General features: G+C 33.2%; 1 protein-coding gene across 2 annotated transcripts in view; it reads right to left on the reverse strand.

Annotated features, from left to right (window-relative positions):
- Window positions 1-12,723: 12,723 nt before the first annotated feature.
- CUL3 (cullin 3) overlaps window positions 12,724-27,676 on the reverse strand; it is a 97,605-nt gene continuing 82,652 nt past the window's right edge. For both annotated transcript variants that reach the window (XM_044670790.1, XM_044670789.1), the window contains 6 exons: window positions 27,272-27,396; window positions 26,357-26,453; window positions 23,753-23,887; window positions 19,434-19,620; window positions 15,263-15,408; window positions 12,724-14,443 (listed from right to left, as the gene is read on the reverse strand). In XM_044670790.1, the coding sequence (XP_044526725.1) occupies window positions 14,312-14,443; window positions 15,263-15,408; window positions 19,434-19,620; window positions 23,753-23,887; window positions 26,357-26,453; window positions 27,272-27,396 (822 nt within the window). In that variant the 3' untranslated portion in view covers window positions 12,724-14,311. The remainder of the gene's footprint in view (window positions 14,444-15,262; window positions 15,409-19,433; window positions 19,621-23,752; window positions 23,888-26,356; window positions 26,454-27,271; window positions 27,397-27,676) is intronic.

Consider the following 27,676-nt stretch of genomic DNA (forward strand, 5'->3'; position numbering starts at 1 on the left):
TATTTCGTTCATTTTCCTGTTGCACTGAATCATTTTAAGCTAATGAAGTTTCTGCTTACGATTTTATTATATTTCCTAATTTACTTAAAGCTTACTGTATCAAAAACACTGCGGTTATAACATCTTATAGGAGCACATGTTTTTTAAATTTTATTCTGTCTTGGTAATTGTATAGAACCTTGGAAGTTTCCATGCCTTGAGAATTAACTTGTAATTTTACAAGAGGTTTTTTAACTTTTACTTTTGATCCTAAAGAATTGTTGTCTTATAGGATAAGCTTTTATATATTTTATTATAAGAAAAATTATTGCCTTAAATGGGTAGAAGCATAAAATTTCCTACCCAGGATTTTTTTTAAAACAGGAAGCCAAGGAGCTCCTGTATATTCTTATCTGAGGATAATTTAGACCAGAAGATTTTTTAAATATCAGATTTTGCTATGGTAGCAATAACAGAGTTTGTTGAGAAACTCTTAGCCAAGATTTAAAAGTTATAACAAGTATATGATTTTTAAACATCATTGTTTATTGTTTTGAAATGTGCTATTAGAAATTATGATACTCTATTTGAATGTGCATTGTGAATCTGCTATTTGTAAGATCCATTTTCTCTCACAAAATCTCATTTTTGGGTAACAAAACCCTTCTAGTTCTAAGCTATATATGTATTTTTGATTTTTAAAACATTTTTTTTTAATTAGAGCAATTGATTTTTCCTTTTTCTCATCTTGTACTGGAAGTACATATATAATCATTATTTATCCTTTTTTTTAATTTTACAGTGATATAAGCTTAATGCAAATACCTCAGCCTATAGGACTGTGATTAAATGCCTTTCTGTCTGATTCCAGGAGAAGGGAACATAAAGCCGTTAATTAGTGCTAAGAAAGCACATGGTCAGAGACTTGACTAAAAAATCTGCATGGATTGCAGGAGTTCTATGCCAATACTTTAGGGCTTGGAAATTGGGGTTTGAGTCCTGGAGTCCCAGTCTTTTCTAAAACTTTAGAGGACATGGGTCCCCTCAACTTAAATTCCTAGGCCAGCGCCTAAGATTGGTTAGTTATTTGGCTCACTTCCCTGAAAAGTTGATGGCAAATCAGATCAGAGAGAGACATTTCCCTTAAGTCCTGGCCCTGAATGGGTAATAGCAAACTGCTTGAATCTCTTTCATTGGGCCTTGTTTCAAAAGCCTCTTATAAGTTTATTTTCCCTACATTTTTGCACATTTTACATTTCATTCACAAGTTAATTTTGTCTTTTTTTTTCTTGAATTTTATTCTTTTTATTTTGCCAATTGATTTCATACAACCCCCGGAACTCAGCCACTCATCCTTAGCTGACCTGAGGTACCCTTTTCAAGGAAAGAAGGTGTGTTTAGAATTTCCCTCAGGGGGATGTGTGTTAAGTTTTTTTTTTTTTTTAATTTCAATAATGTAAAAATATATGTATATTTAATTCTTTTAGGAGTAATTTCAGGGGGAAATGTATAATTCTTAGAAGGAAATGTATGTCTTATAATCTATAATGTTTAGTTTAAATTCTTTGAAAATAATTTCAGGATAAGGATCTTGCCATCTCCCCAGAATCCAGACGACGAACCTGTTTGGTGAAGATACTATGAAGATGCCTGAAAAGCCTTCACTGTACCATGAAGACCAAATTTGAACTTTGGGGTGCAGTTAATTAAATTATGGGGAGTTGAAATTGAGTTGAATGTATTATTTTAATTATACATGTTATGCCAATAGGGGACTGCCCCCAAATTGGTTTTTTGTTAATGTGGCTAGTTTTATCCATTTGTTCATCTATTTCTTTTATCCCCCAAATTCCTAAAATTTAGAAGTTGTCTATGTTTACAGATCCAGCGAAGAAAAAGTACCAACCTTTTTTTGCCGGATCTCAGGGGGAATTGTATATTTGGAATTGGGAAGATGCCATTTAAAAGTATGTTATATATTTCCTATGGACATGTGAGAGACTTTGAAACTACATTTCCCATGATTCCTGATGGTAAACAGGAAGTATGATGATGTAAGAGAGGGGATAAGTCTCCTGGGTCAGGAGGAAGTTGCCCTCTTTAGCTACCTGAGCGCAAGAGATGAAAGGTAAAAATGGCTGAGGCGGCAGTTTGAATACTTACAGGCGCATGGTCTAATGATTTTATCCCTATCAGCATGGCCATGGCTTTAATTAAAATACTAATTTCTATTATTATATCAGTCTTTATCATTTTTAATCATAACAGTACTCACCCAGGACTCTCACAGCCCCCATTCTCCTGGGTTCTTAGATCCATTCATTGGTTTCCCTGTCATTGGCAAATCTTGCCGGTGCCTTTGCCCTTCTTGCCCTCCCAACTATGGGGAGCCAAGCATCAGGATTCCCCCTCCTGCCCTGAGTTTAGGAGATGAAGGCACAGGAGAGCAAAAGTTTGCTCTGAGAGAGTGTAGAGTGGGGAAGGGTGAGGCAAAGGTGTCTTTAAGACATCTTGGAGATATTTGCCAACCCTTTCATTTGATGGAGAAAGAACCCCAACTGTGGTCCAGTGAGTTGAAGTAACCTGCTGAAGTCTAGTCAATTGCTGGCAAACCAGGGCTAAAACTGAGTTTTCTCAAGGCTTCGACCCCCACCAAACCTATTTATCTCTAAATCTACTTCACCAGTCTGGACACACCAGCTGCTGAAAGATGTCTTTAGGGTACAGGATCTTGTCGAGCACCAGAAAAGAGAAGTCACAGTAAATCGTTGGAAGCTGAAATAAATTTAATGCTAAGACATTAAAGTGTTAGGAGCATCAACATGTTATCTCCTCCATCTTTGTCTTCTATTCCTTCCTTCATGCTGCTGCAGGACTTGTAGGAAAAACACTTCTTCATACCCCACCTACGTACTGATACCACCATGTGTATATTCTAAATTTCAGAAATCCAGTTGTTCCATGCTGATCATGCTTCCACACACCTAAAAAACATTAGGAGTAATGGGGCCTCTGTAGCATGATTTACCCTAAGTCTTTTCTCCTCTAAAGGAAAGCCTTTAAACCTTGCTTTGTCTTCTGGCTAAAAGACACATCCACTTTGGGAAATGGCCATCTCATGCTGGGCATGCCCAATATCAAACTCGTTTTCCTGTCAAAACATTCCTTTGGGATCCCTGTCTCTGGTGAGGGGATACCCTTAAAAAGCAAAAAGGGAAATAGGCAACAAATATGCCATGCTGTGTAAAGAGAAGAATGCCAAAGTAAGCACTTTGCACATCAGATATCCCCATTCTGGCAGACTTTAGAGCACTGAATGTGTGTATCAACATATAGAAAAAACTTGTCTGGAGTCTATACATACATAAAGCTCAGCTAATTTAAGGCACTACATCAGGCTTAAAAGTCATTCCCATTTGTTGAAGGAGGTATGACTGGAGGATAAAATGAAATGGAAACAAGGTTTTCAGGGGAGTCAAGGAAAGAAGAGCTGAGGAATTAAGAAAAAAGGACAAAAATTTGGCATGAAGGCAGAATGTAGCTGTAAAAGGACTTCAATTTGAACACCTGCTGGAACAGTGACACAAGCCGAGTAGCTGAGACATTCTTAATGATGATTTAATTCTACAAAAGTTGGACAAAAGAGTGAAGGGAGCTGCTCTTCTGGATCAGGAAAGGCTTTTTGTATGACTTCAGCTGGGATTTGAAGTCAAGTGAGGCAGAAAGAAGAGCTTTCCCCCCATGAGGGACAGCCACTGGAAATGCCTGGGGTCAGGAGACCAGTGTCTCATTCAAGGACGAGGAGGCTAAGTGTCACTGGATTTATGAGTGGGGATAGGAGGATAGGAAGTGTTAGAAGTCTAAGAGGGGGATTTCTGGGGAGCAGCAGAGATTTTTATGCTTGATCCTGGAGCTGACAGGGAGCTGCTTGATTTAATTGAGTGGGGGCTAGGTGATATGGGAGACCTTTAGGAAAATCACTTTAACAACTGAGTGAAAGATGGGAGAAGTGATTATCTGCCTTTAGGGTTTTGTTTTTTTTAATATACCATGACTGTTTTGGACACAAAATTCCTGCATGAATTTCCTTTGAATCAAAACCTCAAGTCCTGACCCAGGGGATCATTAGTATTATTGTGAAAATTATCAAAGAACTAAAATATCTATAATTGAAATGGCAGGAATTTGGGTAAAATGACATTGGTTAGAAACATTTGTCCATTTTTTGAAGAGGACCAGTGACATCATGGGGTAACATCTTGACTTCTGGATGAATTGGATGTAAGTGATGAACTGTTGCCCAGCATCAGGGAAGTTGGGTGGCAAGATAAAAATCAAGATGTCTGGTGACAGCTGATTGCAGAGCCACTTGAGCATCTCCAAGAACACTTTATGCCCTGTTTTCTTTACTAATAATCACTAGACTGGTAGGTTAGTGGAGGGCTATTTATTGAGATTTTGGTATCCTTATTTAAAAGAGGAAAAGATCAAAGAAGAAGGTGAATTTGACTCATAATTGATTTCAATGATCTGGCCAAAGGAGAAGTCATGCAGGACCCAATATCAGCCAGGAGGGAAGTTGGGACCTGCTGCATCCCAGCGATCTGTCCTTGGCTCTGGACGGCTTCCCATTTTATCAGAGACTGGAATGAAGGTGCTGATGGCATTTCTCAGCTTCACTGATGGGAAACTGGGAAGGAAAAGAGAGCCAATACGGGAGTCAGGGCTCAAAAGATGTTTTTATGTGATGGCTCAAATCCAATGAGATGTCTACAAAACTTGATTTTCTATGTTGCTTTCAAAACTGTCCTACTTGTCTGTTTCCTTCTATTCTCTTGTATGCATTAAAAAAATCATTTGGGGTGGTGGGGGGTTAGCACCTATGTAGCTCAGTGACAGGAAACCAGGCCTGGAGGCAGAAGACCTGGGTTCAAGACTGGCTTCAGACACTTTCTGGCTCAATCCCCATAGCCTAGCCCTTCCTGCTTTTCTGCCTTAGAGCTCCGCACTGATTCTAAGACAGAAGGTAAGGAAAAGTTCCAGCGGTCCTTTTTTGGCATTGCTATTGCTAACTCACTATCTTCTCCAACTTTTTAAGTATAATCAATCAAAGAAAACATCTGCCCTGTGGCGATGAGCTCTGCATCTTGTACAGGCCTCACAGCCAGTTTTTTTGGTCTATTCTATGGTTTACCACTGTTTGTAATTCTTTCCTTGAGAGCTATTAGTCCTGATTTTTCTTGTTTCATTTCTTCTAGGTATTCCTATAGAAAACTCATTTTCCCCCTTTGTCTCTTTCTGCTTATTGTTCTTAGGGAGTCACTCCTATGTATTCTCTCTTTAGAGTAATATATATGGGTAAAATAATGGTTTACTCATTTCTCCAGCTTCAGTTCATGAATTGAAGTCTTCTGCCAGGGCCAAGCTTCTTCTGCTACACTTTTGGGAAGGGTGGTTAGCCTTACTATTGATTCTACTCCTTGGTCACTAGAGTCCTTTCACTGACCTTCACCAATTGCATAATCTTCTAAATACTACTTCTGTGTATTTTACATTACAGTAGAACTGGGCTTTCTATCCCTTCTTTGTAGTCCTTAAATGAATTTCACCTATTCATCTTTTTCAAGGTTAAATTCAGATGTTATCTTTTTGATAAAAACTTTTCTGGGTGAATGTGATCTCAGTTTAAATAGCTCACATTATTTTGCCAAACTTCTCTGCTCTTACCTCTTTACTTCCATCAGTAGCTGGTATTACTATCTTCCTTCACACAGCAAGTTGTGTGATGAGATCTTGATTATGGTTGGTTTGTTGAATCTAATGCATGTTAGCAAAGAATCCTGGTCCTGGAATTAGAGAAGACCAGGGCACAAATCCTGCCTCTGTCACTAACAGCCAAAGTGTCTTTGGACAAGTCACTTCAGTTGATACATCTGTAAAATGAAGGAGTTGGACTAAACAGTCTGGGAAACTAAAAATCTGAGATTCTAGGATCCTTTAAGAGACACTTGCAATTCTTCCCCCACCCCTCCAGGGGTTAAGTCAACTAAATAATGAGAAGACAACAGGCTTAGTTTTTACATTATATTCATCAAAATAATTGATAAAGCCCTAGTTCTCAATACAAAATAGTATTCGCTTCTGGAGAAAAAAAGCATTGTTTATTAGAAGTGATGGCTGATTAAACTAATTAAACTGCAAGGCTAAAAATGTTTTAAAAATATTTTATTTACATAAACTCCTGGAGAATTCAACCAGCATTTATCCCCACATTTCAAATTCGTCTTATGATAAAGAGACAAATGACAAATATACAAGCTGGTACCAGAAATTTATTTACAAATAAACAAAACCTTCCATGGTATGTTTTCCAGATGGTACAGGTTCATTCAACTCTCCTACATTTACAGTACTGTACCAAGAGAAGTGATGCTTGTAACGAATATAAAGCACAAGATCCTGAAATTTCTTGTGAAGCAATGAAGCATTAAATGATGCTCAGTACTGTTTATATGTTAAGTATAGTTTTCTGCATTCTAATTTGAAATTTATTTAGTAATATCCATGCATGGTATATATGGTAACTTCAGTTAACAGAATATTCAATTAACCGGAACACCCCATTCCTCATTCATTCTGGACAAATGGGAGTTTACTATATATGCCAACATGGTACTTTGGTGGGTATGACTTTATTGGTGAAGCCACTCCAACTACTGATAATGATTTGCCTCCAGTACATAATTTTAAATAAATAAAAGATGTTATCCATCAGATGACTGGTAAAAAGGTAGGATGGGCATGTTTTAAGAAGGGATAAATAAATAGTTGGATAGTTTGAGGGCTTCACAAGTAGCCCAATGTTAAAACACCTAGAGGAAGGCCCAGTGGAAAATTAGAGTTTTACAAGAAATGTAGATGGATTGATGATCTTTACTATTGGAGGTAGTATCCAGATAGATGAGATCAGTACTGAAGCAATTAAGAATATATTTTAAAAAGAGTCCATGTAAATGCTGGGAAGGAAATCAAGACCAAAGCTTGAGCTTCTCTTAACTGAAACTGTTTCAGAAATCATCCTTCCTTTCCAATAAACCTAAATTCCAAAAGGCAGCTTTCAGGCTCATTAGCTGAATGGTGGAGATTATCTTTATACAAACACATTTCAGTTATCAAAAGTTCAGGCTACTCCAACCCATAGTCTAGAAGGAAGCAAAAATCTCCAAGAGCCCAGAAAAAATTTCATAAAGCCCCCAAACTCTAAAATCATGCACTTTACCCCAGACACTCTTGCCCAAAGTCACCAACAATAAAATAAACAGCTTTGGTTGTCTGGTTTGTTAGGCTATAGTAGAATGGAAATGGGTATGTTAGAAGTGATAAGGAGCAGTAATCAAAAGTGGGTACTCCAACATCAGAAAGGACTTAAACAACTAAAAAGCCCACATCTGAATTACACAGTATAATAGTGGATGGTCATCAAGATCATATTGTGTTTAGTATCCTGTATCCAGAGGCTTAGAATTAGAAGTGTGTTGTACCATTTTAGCAAGATTTCCATCAAAAACAAGATTTTTTGGCACTTCTAGGGAAAAAAGGAAGAGAACATTATTTTGAATTGTTTGGAAAACTTTATGTGAAGCACAACATTGTTTGTTCATCTGCTAAAAAAAGGGGACAATAATAGCACCTACCTCACAGGGTTACTGTGAGGGTCAAATGAGATAAAGTATGTAAAGTGCTTTGCAAATTTTAAAGCGCCATATAAATGGGAGGTATTATCATTATGTATATTAGTATGAATGAACTAGTGTTCTGGTTTCTGAAATGAAACTCTGCCTACCATAGGAATGTTTTACAAACTGGAATGAATATAAATTAACGTTAATGCTGGGAAATTATACTGGTAAAGTAAATTTTTTCTCAGTCAATTCTCCTAGTAAGTCTTATAGGCTTTTCTAGTCTTATGTGTATATGTAAAATTATCACATGGATTTGGAAATACTGATATTAATATCTTGTATTCAAACAAGTCTGGGGACTCTAATCTATGCTTTTCAGAACTACTTTTGATACTTTACCAGATAGATGTGGTAGATGTTACCAAAAATAATTTTTCTTAACATTAAACTGAATTTTAAAATGACTTCCACAAATCCCTTGGTTAATATTACATTCATTTGCAAATATGAAGTCAGGAAAAATAAAGTACACTTAATTCTGAACAAATACAGTAGGAAGGGGTTAAAAATAGTGCTATTTTACAAATTGGACACCATTTAGGAAAAAAATATGTTTACAATGGAAAAAAATACTGGGAAATACTTTCATTTAATCTACTAAATAAAATCCAATTTGGAATTTCTTAGCTATTTATTAGCTCACTGAGTTGAAGCAAGGTATTAACAAAACAGTTAACTGACTGAAGACTTTGTGTTTAGTGGTAGAATTGGGCCAAACCTCTAGTCTTCATTCTATACCCACCTTAATAGATGGCTAACTAGGCCTCACCAATACTGGGCTAGAGAAGGCTTAGCTAAGTGGCTCATAACAGCCATTCTCAACTGATGTCCAACAGAGTGAGCACCATCTTTTCCTTTAGCCTACATCAGGCCTACCCCAATGCTATACAAGAGCAAGAATTTAAGATTTAAAGCTTAAGATCTACTGTGCCTGAAAATCTGCAACACTCCAGAGGACCCTGGGGAAAAGTGAGATTTTATGCTGCCATTTATCGCTGGTTTTATGAAATCTGACACATGAATAACTCAAACACCTCAGATTTTGTGGGACTAACTTGTTTTTACCTGTTTATTGTTTGCTATGCACATCAGTGGTTCTTCTAGAAACTAGATAAATCTAATCTCCACTGGTCAAAATGTATGTGCTTGAGATCATTTTCTTATCTGAGAATCATTCTTTTGTGATATTACTAATTTACATTGTTCAAAAAGTTATATATATATATTTCCTTGCTTCTAAATTTTTTGTTTCTTCTATAAAATGATAAGTGCCTGTAAAATCAATTTCAAAGATAGGTGAGGATCAAATAGAATAACCAATGCCAGGAGTGAGAAATGTTGACCAGTCTAAACTGTCAGACATATAGGCTAATGTATATAGTTGACTGTTACAAAATAAACACACTGAAAACATTTCAATTAAGTTTGGGTACCTTGAAAGCTGTGACCTTATAAGATGCTGAAAACATTTTTGGAGCTCATGTCTCTTCTTTTTCAAAATCTTTAATGGTAGAAATGTATTACTTCTTTAAAAGTGACTTTGATCTTCGGGAAAAATCCAAGTAATTTAAAACCAAATTTGGGGAATAATGTAAATAATCAATATAGGTATTACTAATTTTTAAAATTCCTTAATAATGTATTTGACTTATGAGACTACTTTTCTTCTATTAACTCTAACTGGCAGCTCTTAAAATAAGAATAAACACTTTCAAATAGCAACACCATTAGAACAAGCATATTATCTTGTCAAAGGGCTTCTTTGAAAAAGAAAATACAGGGTTTGTAGCAAAATACATATAAAATTTTCTCCTCATTTGTGAGGATTATATGTTGGGTACTGACATTTCTAAAGTATATTTTGAACATGAACAATCTGAGTATACTCCACATACTATATGTATATAGTCTATTTTTGAGTCATTAAATAGAAATGACTTTCACTCACAAATTTTCCTGGGTTGGATATGAACCGGTTTCATATTCCTTATTCAAATCATCAAGTACTTCAACTTTCTAATGATAGCAAAAATCAATTCATATAAACTTTCACCAAAGTGGCTGTAAAGGAAATTCCATGATATAAGTTAAATCATTATTAAAAAGCAGAGCTTACCTTTATTTTCCCAGCCCTGAAGTCATTAAGCTGGATTCAAATAAGACCAAAATAAGTAACTTAAGCAATGGGGGGTCAAAAAACAGAGTACTGAGACATGAAGGGGAAAGAATTATTTTGTCTGAATTTTTTACTTCATTATGTTGGGGACCACCAAAATCTATTATGCATCTGAATACCAAACACATCAATAAGTTCATCATTCATTATACTCCAAAATAAATAAAGATGATAATTTTTATACATTTTAATTCTTTGCATGTAATTATCCCCCCCCTTTCTAAGCTTTACTGACAGAAAACTTGAAAAAGTGAATATTTAAGGTAGTTTTAGTTAGAAAAGATTTAGATCCGGATGTATAGTAGAAAATACTAAATTTGTTAAGACTGCAAATGCTCGTGTAAGTATATTTAAATTTTGTTCCATAATCCCTAAATTCAAGGATCTGTAATTTTCCTCTTATCATTCACTTTTAAATTTGGCATCAACTTAAATATTTTCTAAAAATAGCTGACAGATTTCTTCTCAGCACTCACTGTTTTGCTGAACTACTTAGTTTAAGAAAAGCTAATTCTTGATTTATTTTTTCTATCAACTAAGAAACGAATCCAAAAGATCTTATTTTGTAATAGCAGGCTTACATAAACCCAACTGTCTATTTCTAAAATATTCTTCAGCATAACTTGTGTTGTTTTATCAACTGAAAGAATATAATACATTTTAATGAAAGTTGGCTTCAATATTAGTTTTGTATCAATATTTATGATGGGCCTACATGTATTGCATCAGATATAATTAAATATTTCTGACTGATTTTCAAACACTTTCATCTCTTTGGGAAGGAAAAAATAACAATTTTTAATATTTTGAGTGCTGACTCTGCAGTTAAAAGTTCACACTACCTTTTGAGCAAAAGAATTCTCAACCTAGTTTTTTGTGCAGAAAACAAAGGAGTTAAAATGTTCCTTTAAAAGCATATACTCCAGGGAAACAAACAAACAAAAAAAGCACGTGCTATCACAATATCCAATGAAAAAAATACTGGAAGTGCTAGATTGAGATATTTATGCATCTGCATTCTGTTTGCTAGGTAGTTTTAGACTATATACCTCATTATAACTTTTCTTCAGGTGAATGAGAAGATAAAATGTTAAAAAGTATTACTCAAAAACATATTGCCAACATGCTATGTAAATATCATAGTAAGAATTCAAGATTATTTCTCTCTAGGATAGAAATAATTTTACTATCATTTGACTAACTTCAAGTGTTTTATAATATACTTTCACATATAACAGGCAATGCTTGTTGACTGGTTAAAAACAAAACTGCTGTTTTGATTTGGAATACATTTCTTATATGACTGAGAAAACTTAGTAATCTTTTTAAGATTACTTCTGAAAATGTACAGCATTAATATTACCTTTTAAATATTAGGTATTAGAACTTTGTTTTATTGGGAAAACCAAATACTAACAATTTAATACTCCTCACTCTTACTTCTGGTATTTGTTATACATTAATACAGTTTTTAACTGTTAGTAATATGTTAAATTCAATCAATATGTATTATGGATAGCTAATACTTTTCCCAAGTTCTATATTTTACTAAATTTTAACTACATAAAATTTAGAATCTCTATTGATGTGATCTGAATTTCCTCATCCATAAAATTGTGAGGATGGGATTAGATAGTTCTAAGTATCCATTCAGCTTTAAATCCTCTGATCCAAGATGTAATTCAGAAGATATATAATGATAAAAATATGAGAGAACGTTAGGGGTATATAATTTCCATCATAAAAACTCTCTTGATTCAACCTATTTGCTTTCTTAATGTAAACAGCCATATCTATCCAAGTGAACAGTTTATTGGGAAGGACATATTTTAATTTTTAAAGCCTGAACACGAAGGGGGAAGAAACCCCAAAATGAATAAATCTATAAATCTGTGGGAACTACGAATATGAAATTAAGAACAGTTAGATAAATTTTACTTTGTACAAGAGCTAAAATTTTTTTCAGGCAACATCCTGATATTTATATATTATAGTTAATTTTTATGCAGCACCAAGTAGCATCCACAAAACTATTTTCTTTTTGACAGTCTATTTCAAAATGCTTCATTCATCTGGTTTGTTCAGAAATGTATTTCTGAGAAATGTTGATGTTAGAAGCACAAAGACTATGTCAGAGATTACACTTTCTACTTTCCCCTTCAACACCAAAAATCAATGTAATTCTGATTTTATTATTATTAGCCACTACTAATTTTTTGGGGGGGAAAAAAAAGCATCTGTAAGCAGTTCATTAGTATAATATTTTAGCCACTTCTTCCACTTAAAAAGTGTCATCTTCCAATCCCCACTTCCAAACTGGGAAAAAAACAAACACACACCTTTTGTGCCTTATGAATAAAAGCACACATACATCAAATAGAATAACCTGCATCTGTATTACCTGAACTTAATTATACAAAGATATCTAATTGGGTAGGGAAATTATACACCAAAGCAAAGCAAATCAACAACCATTCGGTATTCCCCCACAACCCAAATACTTTCTCTTAAGAAATCTTAACAACACTCAACTAAAATTCTCATTATATAAAATTGGACATGGAAAACTTTTGGCTTTCCATATTAAGAACGACCCAATATCCACATTTCAGACTTTAAGATGGATGAAAAAAAATAAACCTGAAAATGATGTTGATGACTTTTTCATTTCTCTCTTGTATTTCAACATGTAAAAATTAAAAAAAAAAACAAAAAACTGTTGAAATGGTTATAGTGTAAGATTCTGAATAAGCTGAAAAAATAAATCTAACATAAATACATTTGCCAATTTAGAAGGAAAAATTATTACCCAAGACGCATGGGAAAAAATATTTATGTGGAATTTTTAATCCAGATTAAAATTCAATTGCTATAACTTTACCATAAATTTGAACAGAAACCATCTTCTGAGACACACATTCTAATAAATGTATCAATAGTACTTATATTCAACCAAGTGTCAGTTATTCAAACTTGTTAGTAACAATCTATTTTCCCACCCAACAGGCATCTATAGTGGTTTGTCCCAATTACATTTTTGAAACATTGCCTTAGGAAAATAAAACAAGCAAAAATTAAATAAAACCAAAAATAAAAAATACTTTGATGTTAAAATAAAGAAAAATATAGTCCTTGGCAGATGTTAGGTCAAAAACATCTGTGAATGTTTGGAAGTACAGGAAAACTGAAGTACATCTTCAGTACAAAGCACATTTTTGAAAAAAGTAAAACTGATTCTGTGGAACACAAGTTTTGTCCACAAATCACCAGCTTTAAAAAATATTGCTTTATCACACTCCAAAACATAAAATTTGGCTGTAAGAACTGAAGATTTCATTAAAAGGTTAAAGTAACCATATTTATTGCATCTTTAGATTGTATTTTAAAACAGTAAATTAATAGTGCACAACAGGCTTCACCTTTTATCTCCCAAAAGTATTTAAAGTGGAGGAACTTTACGGTTGCAAAAAAACCAAAGACATTTATAACAAAGTGTAGACTGGTGTGCTTTTCAAAGGGGCAAAAATAACCAACTGCCACCTTTGTGCTCTGACATATGTGAATTAGTGGGTACGTGAACACTAAATCCATTTATTTTGAATTTGTCTACAATAAATGAAATAAAAACACCGCCCTGTACAATCCACTATCAGCAGTGAGTACAATAGCAAAAAAATTATTATACAATTTATACATACTAAAATATTTTCCTTTTTTACCTCTAGAAATAATGCAGAACAAAACCTAATCAATATAAGGACTTAATTTGAAAGAATTCAAATTAAAACAGGAAAAGGCCAAATTAAGATAAAAACAAAAGATTCATGGTTGTGAGGCTAGATTAGTAAGTGCAATTTGAGTAGTGAAACATGCTAAAATTGTATCCTTGGGTTTTTGACTATTACCAAATCTTTAAATTAAACATGACTCAAGAAAATGTTGGAAGTAGAGTAATATAATTGGGAATTCTGTCATTTCTTTTATCTTTCTGTTACCCAACTTATACAATGCGCAAAGTGCTAAGCAACACTACAAAAACACATTTACATCAACACTGAAGACCTGGGGAAATGAAATTCCAACAATTTTATTTTTTAATGAGCTGTATTTTCTAAATTTTTGTTTTATTTTTTTTCCTGTTTTCATACAGTATTGAAAACAAAACGCGGCACATTCACATTTTCCCGAGGAACTGTAAAGATGATCTCTACAGGGATAACGTTGAAAAGCCTGAAGCTCAATCAATTGATGTTGAAAACTCTCTAAGGGAGTAAAGGCTTGATCTGAATGGTCTAGAACAAGTACTGCAATTTAATAGAAGAGATGGTCGTCTTAATATTTAATGATTTAAAAGAACTTCCCAGTTCATGCGAAGAGTATAGTCCAAGAAGAAATCAATTTTTCTGAACGCATTTTATGCTACGTAAGTGTATACTTTGCGATCCTCAGGTGTTCGTGCCAAATATTCTCTCTCAATAAGTCCTTCAATACGTTTTTTAATAACAACTGGACTTGGTAAGAATCGGGCCTTCAGCTGTTGAGTTACCTACGGGGGAAAAAAATCAGCTGTTAAATTTTCTACAGAAAATTCTCATCGAAAATGATGTACTATAAGCGTGAAAACCTTATTTTGTATAAATATGAAGTTCTATATGTGCTTTGACCTTGAAATTATAGGCCAAATCATCCTCATAAAGTTTATATAAGCTTTCATTTGAAAATTTAAACCATTTGTAAAAATCAATGACCTCATGATGTTAAAGCTCAGTGTTTTGTTGAAGTAGAAAATTAAAGGTGATTAGAATGGTAGATAATTTTAGACTAGATTGTATGAGGTGAGTTAATGAAGATTATCCCTGCTAGAGATAGATACTTTTCTTCCCTGTGACCAAATCTATAATGTTCCCTGTTCAACTGTCACTTTTCTAAAATGATGGGCAACAATCAGGTATGAGAAAAACGAAACGAAAATAAGAAAAAGTGCTCACTCAAGGCTTATTACGTATTAAAATTATGGTATTAGCCTCACATACCACAAGCATAATTCACACGCCTTTGTGACATTTGATTAAAAGTTCTCAATCAAAAGACTGTGCTCCAGATAAAAAAATTCAGAACCACATCTGGGGGCTCAAATGGGTTAATATACAATATTAAACTATTAATGTCATATTTGTTATTTTCATTAAAAATAAATGTGAACTGCTGAAATTTTTGAAACACTGTATTTGCATCATGATATAGTCTATCCTTTATTCTTATTTGTTGACAGTTCATATAATAGTAACTTTCCTAAATTTTACATAAAAATGTATTCTTTTACAATTTACAATCCTGCTATTCATCTAGATTGCTTTAATTTTACCTCTGCTACCAGCACATTGTGCTGCATCTTCTTCCTAGATTTCATTATCCGTACTATAGCAGCCTCTATCTCATGCTTTCTGTCGTCATCTACTTTCTGCCTTGTTTCTTTTCTTTCTGGGTCCGATTCCCCTTGTTTGGCAGCAACTATAAGAGTAAATGAAACAAGTTATATGTAATAAAATAATTTAATCTATAAGACAAACACACATTACATATCAAGTTATGCTAACTGAGAATGTCTTTCAGTCTACAAATAGAAAAACCAGTTAACACAAATGTCATTCTTCAGAAATGTGCCAGTATTTGAATTACATCCACAACAATGTAAAATTACTATATTTAACTTAATTCTTATTTACATGAAGGTCTTCTTTCAGCAATACTAAACAATTTAGCCACTGTAAAATAATTAAAATATCCAGTTTCTTAAATACTGCATTTTTATAGATGACATAACAAAGAAATCAGGTTTCAGGTTCCCCATCTCCTTTCTCTTTTTGTCAGGCAATATTTTTAAAAGGAAGAAAATAAGTACTGTAATGTCAAAGGTGTTTATTTGATACAAATTTGTGAGAGCGATAAGTTTCACTGCAGGTTTAATTTTATTTTATTTCCATGACATTATTAAGCCAATGTGTTGGAAGGGGACCTTCCAAGATCACCTTCCCTAGTACCACATATCCTATCTAAATTGCCCATATCATTTCAGTCCAAAGAATCAATGTGAGTTGTGTATGCAGGGCTTTCTACTTTTTAAAAAACTTTATTTGTAATTAATTTCCTCAGTGGGGGACTCCTGGAATTCTCTTTTCAAATTTTATTAAGATTTCTCTAGTCATATTTTCATTTCAATCCCAACTTTATCTTTCTTGATTCAGAGTTTGATGGCTTTTGTTGAAGTAAGAATCTTGCAACTGTAATTAGTTACTCCTTATAAAAAATTTGTTGTAATGAATTACAAAGTAATCATTCCAGACTAAGTCTAGAATCTCTTTCCAGTTCAGCCTTTTAAATACTAGAAACCTCAAGCTAATGAAGAAAACATTTTTAAAAAACTGCCAATTTCTTAAAGTAAAAGATACTACCATGGTGAGAAAATGAAACGTGTATAAAGCAACTAAGAAAAGATATTTTAAAAACAACTTAATCTGTTTTCTAAAGCAAAATCAATTTTAAAACTAAATGTTTTTATATATCATCAAATTAGTACTGCATTAACATCTTAAGACTCATTTTATATAAATCACAGAGACACTTTAGGTGTCAGATTGCTAACAACTGCACCAAGAGTTATTAGTTCACATGGAATTTGGTTCTTCTTTCTTTTTTTAAAAATTAAAACCCTTACCTTCTGCCTCAGAATCAATGCCATGTATTGGTTCCAAGTCAGAAGAGACGTAAGGGCTAGGCAATGGTGGGGTTTGCCCAGGGTCACATAGCTAGGAAGTGTCTGAGGCTAGATTTAAACTGAGCACCTCCTGTCTCTAGGTGAGCTTCTCAATTCACTGAGCTAACCAGCTGCTATGGAATTTGGTTCTTTAAAAAAGTCTTTCTGGGTTGCCTGGGAAACAAATGATTCTTCTGATGAACTACTTCAATGCACTCAATATAAAGGGATGCCTATGCTGCTAAGAAATATAATGCTAAAATGAATGAACTGAAGTTTAACCTCTTCCCTTCTCACTGGATTTACAAGAGTGGGAAAACATCACTTTTGGTAACAATTAACAATCTTATCCAGTTATTATTTATATGAAGGAAAGTTTTAACAGAACAATGAACAAGGACTGAGTACACTTAGAATTACCACAAGGGAAAAACATTTTAAGTCATATTATAATAAGACTTGAATTTTCAAAAAATAATTAGTAATGATAGGAAAATCTATTTTCTTGCCAAGAATTGAGGAGTTTAAACAGTGGGCCACTGGAGATAGTGGTACAATAAAACCAGATAAATTTCCCTGGAATACAAATGAGAAGTCCTTTATAAAGCTGCACAAATCTTGACAAATGTTTAAATTATATCCTTCAAATGATAGAAAATATTCATATTTATTCTTATTGCCACTGACAGTTCCCTTATCACACATATACTTCATGGTATCACCAAGCCAAATCTGGGCCGACGAGTAATTTGACACAATCTGTAGCAATGGGAGAAGTACATAAACTTTACATAATGCCACAAAAGTAGAAGACATAATTCTGTTTCTAAAACCTTAAGTATAAATTCTTTGTCAATGAAGAAAGAAATGTTAAGGTGTGTACAATTAACTGCTTGATATTATTATACTGCTGTGTGTTGTAAACTAACTTTTCTTTTAAACATGGAATGCTTTAAAATATCTGTTGTATAACTGAAAACCACAAATTTAATCAATTTCAGCAAGTAGGGGGCAGCTCAGGGGATTGAGAATTAGAGGTCCTGGGGGTTCAAATCTGTACCCAGATATTTCCTAGTTGTGTTACCTTAGGCAACTCACTTAACCCCTATTGCCTAGTCTTTAGTACTCTTCTGCCTTGGAACCAATACAAAGTATTGATTCTAAGACAGAAGATATGGGAAAAAAAATACAATCAGGAAAAGAACATGTATTAGGAGTTGAATCGGAGAAATTTATCGCACTGCAATTTTTAATTTAAAAAAAAATCTTGGATATTGCTTAATATGTCAGATGAAATTAAAACAGGATTAAGGCTTCTCCTAGACCAGTTCAGAATTTCACAGGGTAGATTTTAAAAAATAGGTATGGACACATTCTTTAGAAATAACCCAGGATATATAGTAAGAGATACTAGTGGGGGATCTCAACCTTCCCCTTTCAGAACTAGATAAATCAAACCAAAAAATAAGTGAGAAAGAAGAGAAGTGAATGAAATGTTGGGAAAAAACGGTACATATACAAAGATTGACCATGTACTAGGGCACAGAAATATTGCAAGCAAATGCAGAAAAGCAGGAATAATAAATGCAACTTTCCTAGATCATAATGAAATTATAATTAACAAGGGTCCATGAAAAGGCAAATTTAAAATTAATTGAAAACTAAACCACAGAAACAATTATAGACTTCATTAAAGAGAATGACAACGAGGAGACAACATATCAAAATCTATGGGATACAGCCAAAGCAGTACTCAGGGGAAAATTTATATCTGAGTGCCTATATCAACAAAATCAAGAGGGAGGAGATCAACAAATTGGGCTTGCAACTTAAAAAATTAGAAAAAGAACAAATTAAAAATCCTTAGATAAAAACTAAATTGGAAATCCTAAAAATTAAATGAGAAACTAACAAAATTGAAAATAAAAGAACTATTGAACTCATAAATAAGACCAGGAGCTGGTACTTTGAAAAAACAAAAAAATAAAATAAAATATTGGTAAATCTAATAAATAAAAAGGAAGAGAATGAAATTAATAGTATCAAAAATGAAAAGGGCACTCTCACCTGTAATGAAGAGGAAATTAAGGCAATTATTAAGAGCTACTATGCCCAATTATATGGCAATAAATATAATGTGGGTGAAATAGACAAATACTTATGAAAATATAAAATTCTTAGATGAACAAAAGAGGAAATAGAATACTGAAATAATCCCATCTCAGAAAAAGAAATTGTACAAGCCATCAAGGAACTCCCCAAGAAAATCCCCAGGACCTAATGGGATTCACAACTGAATTCTATCAAACATTTAAAGAAAAACTAATATTACACAAACTATTTGACAAAATAAGCAAAGGAGTCTTACCAAATTCATTTTATGACACAAATTAGAAATGACCCAACTCGAGACATTTTAAAGTTCTTATTGTCATTGCAATTTAAAAGTAATATAATTAAAATTTTAAATTATGTTTATGTAAACAAAAAATCTAAGTATTAAATTATATATGTATATATACGTATATTGCATAATTCTGAAAAATGAAGATATTTTAAAAGAACCTAAACAAAGCATTTCAATATTTAAAAATAAGTGTTTTGTTTCCCAACTGAATATTCTAACATGTTTCTATTCTGTGATTTTTTTTTAATGAAGATTATCTTTGTATGCTCATTTTTTCTCAAGCTCACAAGGGGCAGTATGAAAAATTGCTAACATCAGATTTTATCTCAAGATGACATTTTAAAAGAACAAATAGTTGAGCACAATTCCAGATACCTGTTTGAATCTTGACTCTGTGCAGTTTGGATGTGAACTGATCATTAACCGTAAATATATGACCATTTTCTATTTCCTTTGATTTAGGTTCTTTTGTGAGAACCCTCTGTGTTGGTTTACCACATGCGAGGGACTGTAGGGCTCTAACAAGTTCTCTTTCAGGGATATCAGTCTCTTGTTGAATTTCCTGAAAATGTATCAAATTAATACAATTAGATTTTTTAAAAGAGATCCAAACAGGTCAGGCTAGATTAGAAAAATGAGAATGAAGAAGTCAAGGAGAGAATTATATTAAGTAAGTAATTTATACAAATGACTTCTCTAAAAATATCAGCATAGTAAGCCAGTTCAGCAAATTGAGAGGATCTGAATCATAGAATATTTAAAGAGTAAATTTTTGACATTTAAAAAGAAAGCAATTTCAGTTTTCAAGTGTCTTTAATAATTTTAGGTTAACAAAGTATATGCAAGAAGAGGTCTTTTAGTAAGAATGAATTGTGATTATCATCACTTATTCAGATATTTCCAAAGTACTTAAGAGTAACAAATCTTATGAAGGTAGATTCAAAATATATCCTCTAGATATGCTTACACTATTCATTTGCTTTAGCAAATCCTTAGAAAACTTATTATTTAAGTCCAAATTAATATGATCTATAGTACACATGTAGAATATAAAAAATTTAAACACGGTAGTAATTAACACTAAGCAAAACAGTTAAAATTAACATGGCTGAAGTATGGCTGTCAGTACAGAAAAAAAAAGTGCAAGCTGCAAAATGCTTAAAAAAAAAAAAGTTACCAGGATAAACACATCATTATTTCCCCCCACACATTCTAAATAGTCTAACTTTACAGAAACAACGTGAAAGAGAGATCTTTTTACTCCATATTCCAATATACTTTACAGCACCTAAATACTACTGTGGTGATCATTGTGGTCTGGAGCAAGGGTCTAACAAAATGAGGTTGGTACCTTTAGCTGTACTTCACTGTATAGGGAAGCCTGTTCTTTCTCAAGGGTCCAGTTTATCATTATCAGACACAAACCATTCCTAAAGAAAAGGCAAAGGAGCAGCTCAGAAAAGTGGGCTAAACTCCTGCCACCATCTCAGCAGCACTGCACAAGGTAGGCACATAAACAAACCTGGCCGACTCACTGTTTGTGTGACTGATCAGTTCAGTCACTTTCTGAAGGCCAGGAATGCTTTAATCTATTTTTTTTTTTTAAATAAACTCTTGGCTTTTCTTATAATTGGGAAGTGATGATTCTAAGCAATGTGGACAACATCAATGGCTATGTATTTGACCTCTTAAAGCAATTATCTTTTCCAGTTTTATTTTTTCTTCATCTCCACTGCTGAAGCTTACAAAATTTTTCCAGCTGAAAAAGAAGTATTAGTAAAATGTAGATTTTTATTCCAATTCAGGAAACGGTGAACTCAAAATTCCTAATTTGTCATTTGGTCTAGAGAAGATAATCACTGAAGCCCTTTGTTCTTGAGGATTTAAGTTGTCTTACTCAAATTCAAACAAGTGAAAATTTCAATTTTACACTTAGACATGAAATTGCCCATTGAATAGACTTTTATCTAAGATTGTAAATTTTGAAGGTAAGAATTTATAATTCGGTATTGGACAATAACACTTAACTTTGTCTATAACAGATCTGTACCCAGTTAATAAATCCTGCATTATAAAAAACACTCTGAAAAGACATTTGTAAAATAAGTTAGTCACTACTAATGTGATCCCTTATTATCTGCATTAATTGCTCCAACTCACTATAAACTTAAAGCAGTATGATTGACTATAGAGAGACTTGAAAGAGTGGCAGACAGGAATCTGAAAACCTGGGTGTGATTTTTGCCTTTGTTATATACTAGCTCTGGCATGATGGACAATCCCATTCACTCCTCTACTTAGGCCTGGTATTTCCTAATTTATAAAAAATGAGCATTTTGGAGTAGATTCTTCTTTAAATCCCTCAGACTGATAACCTGATTTCTGGAAATGGGTTCTAGACTTCACTCTGCTATCTAGTCCTCTGTTGTGTGACATTCTGAGGACCATTTAATTTCTACTCTGAGCATCTATAAATGGAGAATATGGGCTGAAATTGTCTAAAACTCTTTCTTAGCCTTTTTTTTTAGTTTGAAAATTGTATATATCTTTGGGTTGATAAAAAATTTGTCATATAGATTTTATCAAAGACAAACGAAGAACAAATTCCTGAATGAATGTGATAAAAACAAAAACTGAAAAAAATCACTGAAGATGTATCATTCTGGAGAGCTCTGGAAGGTTTCAGGCACAGCTATCATAGCCACTGTTAGGAACCTTCAATTTCCTCTTTAGGGAATTCTAGAATGCCGGGACACTAGTGAGTAGTCATTATTTGCAAGATGTGTCAATTAAAGTATGCTCCACAGAGAAGTACTGTTTGGATAAAATATGCTTCTCATAATTTGTAACTATTCCATCAATATTTTTTACTATTTTGAAAGCCCCCCTTGTCTCAAAATAGCAAAACAAATAGCTGAGTTTTTAAATGGCTTCTCAAAGATAAGGTTTTTATTTTTTTTTAGAAAGTCAATTCACAATTGTACCTACTATATTCAAGGGAAAACACATCTGAATTAAATTAGAAGTCAATTATTTTTTCTCTTTGTTCACATCAAGATAATTATTCCAGGGGCAGCAGGGTAGCTCAGTAGAGAGTCAGGCCTAGAGACAGGAGGTCCTAGGTTCAAACCCGGCCTCAGTCACTTCCCAGCTGTGTGACCCTGGGCAAGTCACTTGACCCCCATTGCCCACCCTTACCAATCTTCCACCTATGAGACAATACACCGAAGTACAAGGGTTAAAAAAAAAAAAAGATAATTATTCCATTTATTTATTTGTTTGTTTATTCACTCATTTTTAGACCCTTGTCTTAGAATCAATACTATGTATTAGTTCCAGGGCATATGAACAGTAAGGGCTAGGAAATGTGGGTGAAGTGACTTGCCCAGGGTCACACAGCTAGGAAGTATCTGAGGTCAGATTTGAACCTAGGACCTCCTGTCTTTAGGCCTGACTCTCAATCCACTGAGCCACCCAGGTGCCCCCCGTGATTTCAGGAAATATTTTAATGGAGAACCCTAAACTGTCTAGAAATGGTTAATAGTGGGTGGATCTAAATAATCCAACTGAAAACAAACCCAAAAAATCCCCAAACTCCTAAAAAATGGACGTTTTATTTACCAAATGCCCATAGAATACAATATGTAAACTATACCGTTGTCCTCTATAAAGGTCCTAAGAATGAACTGTTTGACAGGCTTTAGAAATTAAATATTACATAAAGATTGTTATCGGCAATAGTTTTTCAAAAGGAATAAAAGAAAATTTAAAATTATATTATTAAGTAATAGCAAATCTAAACAACTTAAGAGATTGTGAAGGAAAGAAAAATTTTATTCAAAGATTTCCCAAAAGATCAACAGGAAATAGTAAGTATGTAAAATACTGTGTATGTGTATGTACATACACTTGCAGATATGTAGAGAGAGAAAAAGAAAAAGAGAAAGATACTGAATCAAACTGACTACTTATTGGCAAAAAAAAAATATATATATATATATAATTGAGAAGGTGGGTTAGCAACTTTCCCAAGTAGAATACTAATTCCCAATTTAAAGAAATTAATGCTATTTTGAAAAGAAATCAAATGGAAATAACAAGGTGCAATTTAATAGTCCATAGATTCTTATTAAGTAGCCAAATCCTTTGTTTTGGTAAGGTAGGAAGGTAAATAACCAGGGATATGACATCTAATGGCTTAAAGGAATCTCTAATGAGAAGAAAGGTTAGTTGTTTCAGTACTTTGAAAGACATGTCTCACTAAATATTCATTCTGATAAGATGCTCTAGAGCAGTGGTTCCCAAACTGTTTTGGCCTACCACCTCCTTTCCAGAAAAAACATTATTTAGCCCCCTGGAAATTAATTTTTTAAAAATTTTAATAGCAATTAATAGGAAAGATAAATGCACCTCTGTGGCCATCACCGCTCCCCTGGATCACTGCAGCACCCACCAGGGGGTGGTAGCGCCCACTTTGGGAATCACTGCTCTAGAGCTAGTAAGTTGGAAAAAAAGATTTGTAGTAAAGCCAATTCCACTAAAAAAAAAAAAAATACTAGGAAAATGTTTCAAACATTCTTAAGCACATGGTTTTATGCACATCTCCATAAAGCAGGAATGAGATTAAGTAGCATTACATAAGACCCAGAAACTGTCATTTAATAAGTTAAACATCAGATAATTATAAATCATACCTCAAATGTATATTTTTCTCTATTATTAAAGAGCATTAATATTGTCATCTGGAAAGTAGAGACTTGCAATATATGCTTCCGTGTATTAGAGCCAGTTACTTGGGCACCTCCAACACCAACTTCTGATCCATCTTCCTATTTTTTTAAAATAAAAATATAACAATGATTTTAATTTTAAAATTCTTGTTTGTAATTTTAAACTGCTATTACTTCTGCATTACCATATCTTTTAATCTCATAAAGAGAGCCAACCACTTTACAACTATTGTCACTTTACACCTTTGACAAACAAAAGTTTCCTTATTAGGAAATAATATAATGCATATATGATTAACACAAATTACTTTAAAACAATGAAATGGAAAAGTCTTAGGTAATGGAAAAAGTCTGTGGTTTAAGAATTACTGCATAACAGTATAAAGTTTAAAGATTCATATACATATTTCAGATAATAAAAAAGGGGAAAGGACCTACTTTCGCATAAAAATATTTATAGTTGCTCTTTTTGTGGTGGCAAAGAATTGGAAATTGAGGGGATGTCCACCAACTGGGGAATGGCTGAACAAATTGTGGTACATGTTGGTAATGGAATAATACTACTGTGCTTTAAGAAATGATAAGATGATTTCAGAAAAGTCTACAAAGATATGGGAACTGATGCAGATTGAAATAAGCAGAAATGGGAAAACATCATACATAATAACAGCAATATTGGACAATGATTATCTGTGGAAACTCGCTACTCTCAGCCATGCAATGATCTGAGACAATCTTGTAAGACTTAGGATGGGGAATGTTAACCACCTCCAGAGAAAGGACTGTTGGAGTCCTCTTTCACATTGGTTTATCTTTGATTTTATTTTGGGGTTTTATTTGTAGGAGTTTTGCTCTTACAACAATGATCAATATGGAAGTATGTTTTGCATGACAATAAAGATAAAAAAAAGCCATATTCAGAAATATATCCCCCTCCCCAATAATCTTTCATTATAAGAGCTTTTAGAAAAAAGCACTAAATTCATTCTTATGTTATGGGGGGCAGGGAGGAAGAGAAGAATCAATAAAAACATAATAAGGGATATTTTAAGGAAAGCTATGAACATTACTACTTAAATATTAATTCACAATTTTTGGTAAAAATAAGTTTATGGGTCAGTTAAAAGTAAAATCTTAAAAATCTATTCCAAACAACAAATCAAGACAACTATAAGTTACAAACATTGCTATTTTTGCAAATATGGCAAAAACAATCATATTAGTATTACATGGGATATGGTGGAATAGGAACTTAAGTGTTAGAAGAAATGAAAACTAATATGAAAATGTTGGCATGCAATATGTAGTAAGTCTCAAAATTGACCATACTTTTCAACACAGAAATTCTATTGTAAGGATTGAACCCTCCCTCCAATTATAACACCTATCTATACCAAAACAATTGATAGATACTCCATTTGTAATGACAAAAGTTGATAATAACCAATTAGAATAGGCTTAGTTATTTTTTGTAATGGAATACGATGGTTCCAGAAAAATAATAAATATGAAGTATACAGTGAATTATGGGAAGACAGAGTGAAAATGAGGTGATACAAAGTAAAAAATTCAGCACAACTACAACTGTATGCTTATTAAAAACAGGAAAGATGGAGCATTAATATTGCAAAACATTTGTGAAATGCTTATGGATTATGTAAGGTTTTACTCCTTATTTTGTATGTTTTCGTGATTTATTTTTGGTTATTAAATAATTTTAAAAAGTAATCTATTAGTAATTCAATTCCATTTTCCACATATTGAAAGGGGATACTTTATAGATTCTCTGTAATCCATGGCTATTTTATATATAAATAGCAAACATTCTACAATTTAACTTCATGAGAATTGTTTATTTCAACAAATCTTCAAAATTCATATAATTTAAACGGATTTTTAAAAGTCATTGCCCTTAAGGATAAGAGTTGTTTTATTTTCAGCTATGCACTATTTTGGTAAATATAAACTTGTTTTACAGGGAGAGGGATTGGACCTATGATTTGACTGGCACAGGGAACTCCTAGGAAACTCACCCATGCAAGTCAGTCCTTTCCTTTATACCTTTAGTGGTGCTGAGGTCACTATTTTCAGTGCATTTCAGACTTAAAGGTCTTCCTGGCTCTAAGATTGCCTCTCTGCCCATTATACCATATTACCTCTCTTACATTAGACTAATTAGGAAAAAAACAATCAAGATTGGGGGAATGGCTTGATTTTTTTGTACACTTGATTTAGCTCCTTGTATATTTGAGTAATTAGACCTTTGTCAGAGTTTTTTGTTATAAAGATTTTCCCCCAATTTGTTGCTTCCCTTCTAGTTTTTGTAGCATTGGTTAATAATGTGTTTTTAAAATGAAAACAGCTAATTGAGGGAAAAGAGCAATCAAAATCTGAGTTCCTACCCAGTAGTCCCCTTACTACCACTTTCCAGAAAAGAAATGAATTTGCATGATTTACACATAAGTATGTTTATATAACCAAATGAAAGCTAACCAAATAATTCACATCATAGATTGCATTTTTAAATTTTAGATTACTTAATATAATTATATATAAATGCTCATTTACCTTTTTAACTGGTCCATAAAATGTGGCATTAAGATCTGCAGAACCCATATGGTGCTGGAGTGTCAGTTGCCGACCACTGTGTTTGGCTAAATAAAACCTGTAATGCAACAAAAAATCCATATAATTTACATATTTTAAAATATGGAAAGGAAAACAACCCCAGGCAAACATAAAGCCATGAAGAGACAAAAAGGGAGGGGGATAAAAGAGAAGGTATAAGGTAGAGTGCTTTAGAGGAAGAAAAAACCACGAAGTTCATTCAATTTAATCCCTTTATTTTGTAAGCTGAGGAAATCAATGGCCAAATTATTAATTGACTTACTCCAAATCAAAGTACATATGGAAGAAGTTAGGCCATCTCTACAGAGGTACTAGTCCCTGCTCTACTTAAATGATACTATTGCTCAGGGCATATTCTAAGATAATAATTAAAAATTTTATTATAAAATAGCTTTGTTATAATTTAGTAGCAGATAAAATTCTACTGAGTCCATGCCTTTGTCTCCATGTATTCCTGCAGAAGACATTTTTAAAAAGCATCAAATAAAAGATACTAATAAAATTACTTTAAAAAAGAAAACTAGCATAGAATGAATGCGCAGGCTTTCTGAACATCATTGTTTTAAGTTCCATCAAGAACTTAGGAGTTGATAAACTCTTCAAGATCTTTCATTGTTGCTAACTTGAGAAAGTCCCCTCCCCACTACAAATATGCCATTCCAAACTATCTCATATTACTACTGGTTCTCCAATCTTAAGTTACTGAGTTCTTTCATTTTAGATAAAACTTAATGATCTTCACTATATATTGAAAAAAAAAAGTTGCATATGATCTGTGTTTTCCTAATTCTCAAATTTACTTTAATGTTAGACAGTATTTATACCGGAAAATACTAAGCCTTGTTTAGTATTTACCTTCTAAATATTTCAAAAGCATGTCTTGGTGCTGGCGGGATGTTGCACTTTGGTGTGGCTGACTGAGTGGGCCAGTATCCTGTTGTGAGGACTCGGACTGTGAGGTCAACACCACCTAATGATACCTATGCACAATGGAGGAGAAAAATTCCTCAAATTTTAATTAGAATAAATCATATCTTCCAATTAAATACAGTGACCAAGTACTGATTACTAAGCCAGCTTTAAATTGGTAACAAGTACATGACAAAGTAAAGTTCTAACTTCAAAGTTTGCTTACTTTAACATCCAATCTTCATATACAAGTATAATTTTCTCTGCCTAAAACAGAGCACTATACATAGCAGGAACATAAAAATGTTTACTGTTGAGTTTTGTGACCTTCCCCTATTCTGGCTGACCTTT

Source organism: Gracilinanus agilis, chromosome 3 (genome assembly GCF_016433145.1).
Source record: "Gracilinanus agilis isolate LMUSP501 chromosome 3, AgileGrace, whole genome shotgun sequence".
Lineage (NCBI taxonomy): Eukaryota > Metazoa > Chordata > Mammalia > Didelphimorphia > Didelphidae > Gracilinanus > Gracilinanus agilis.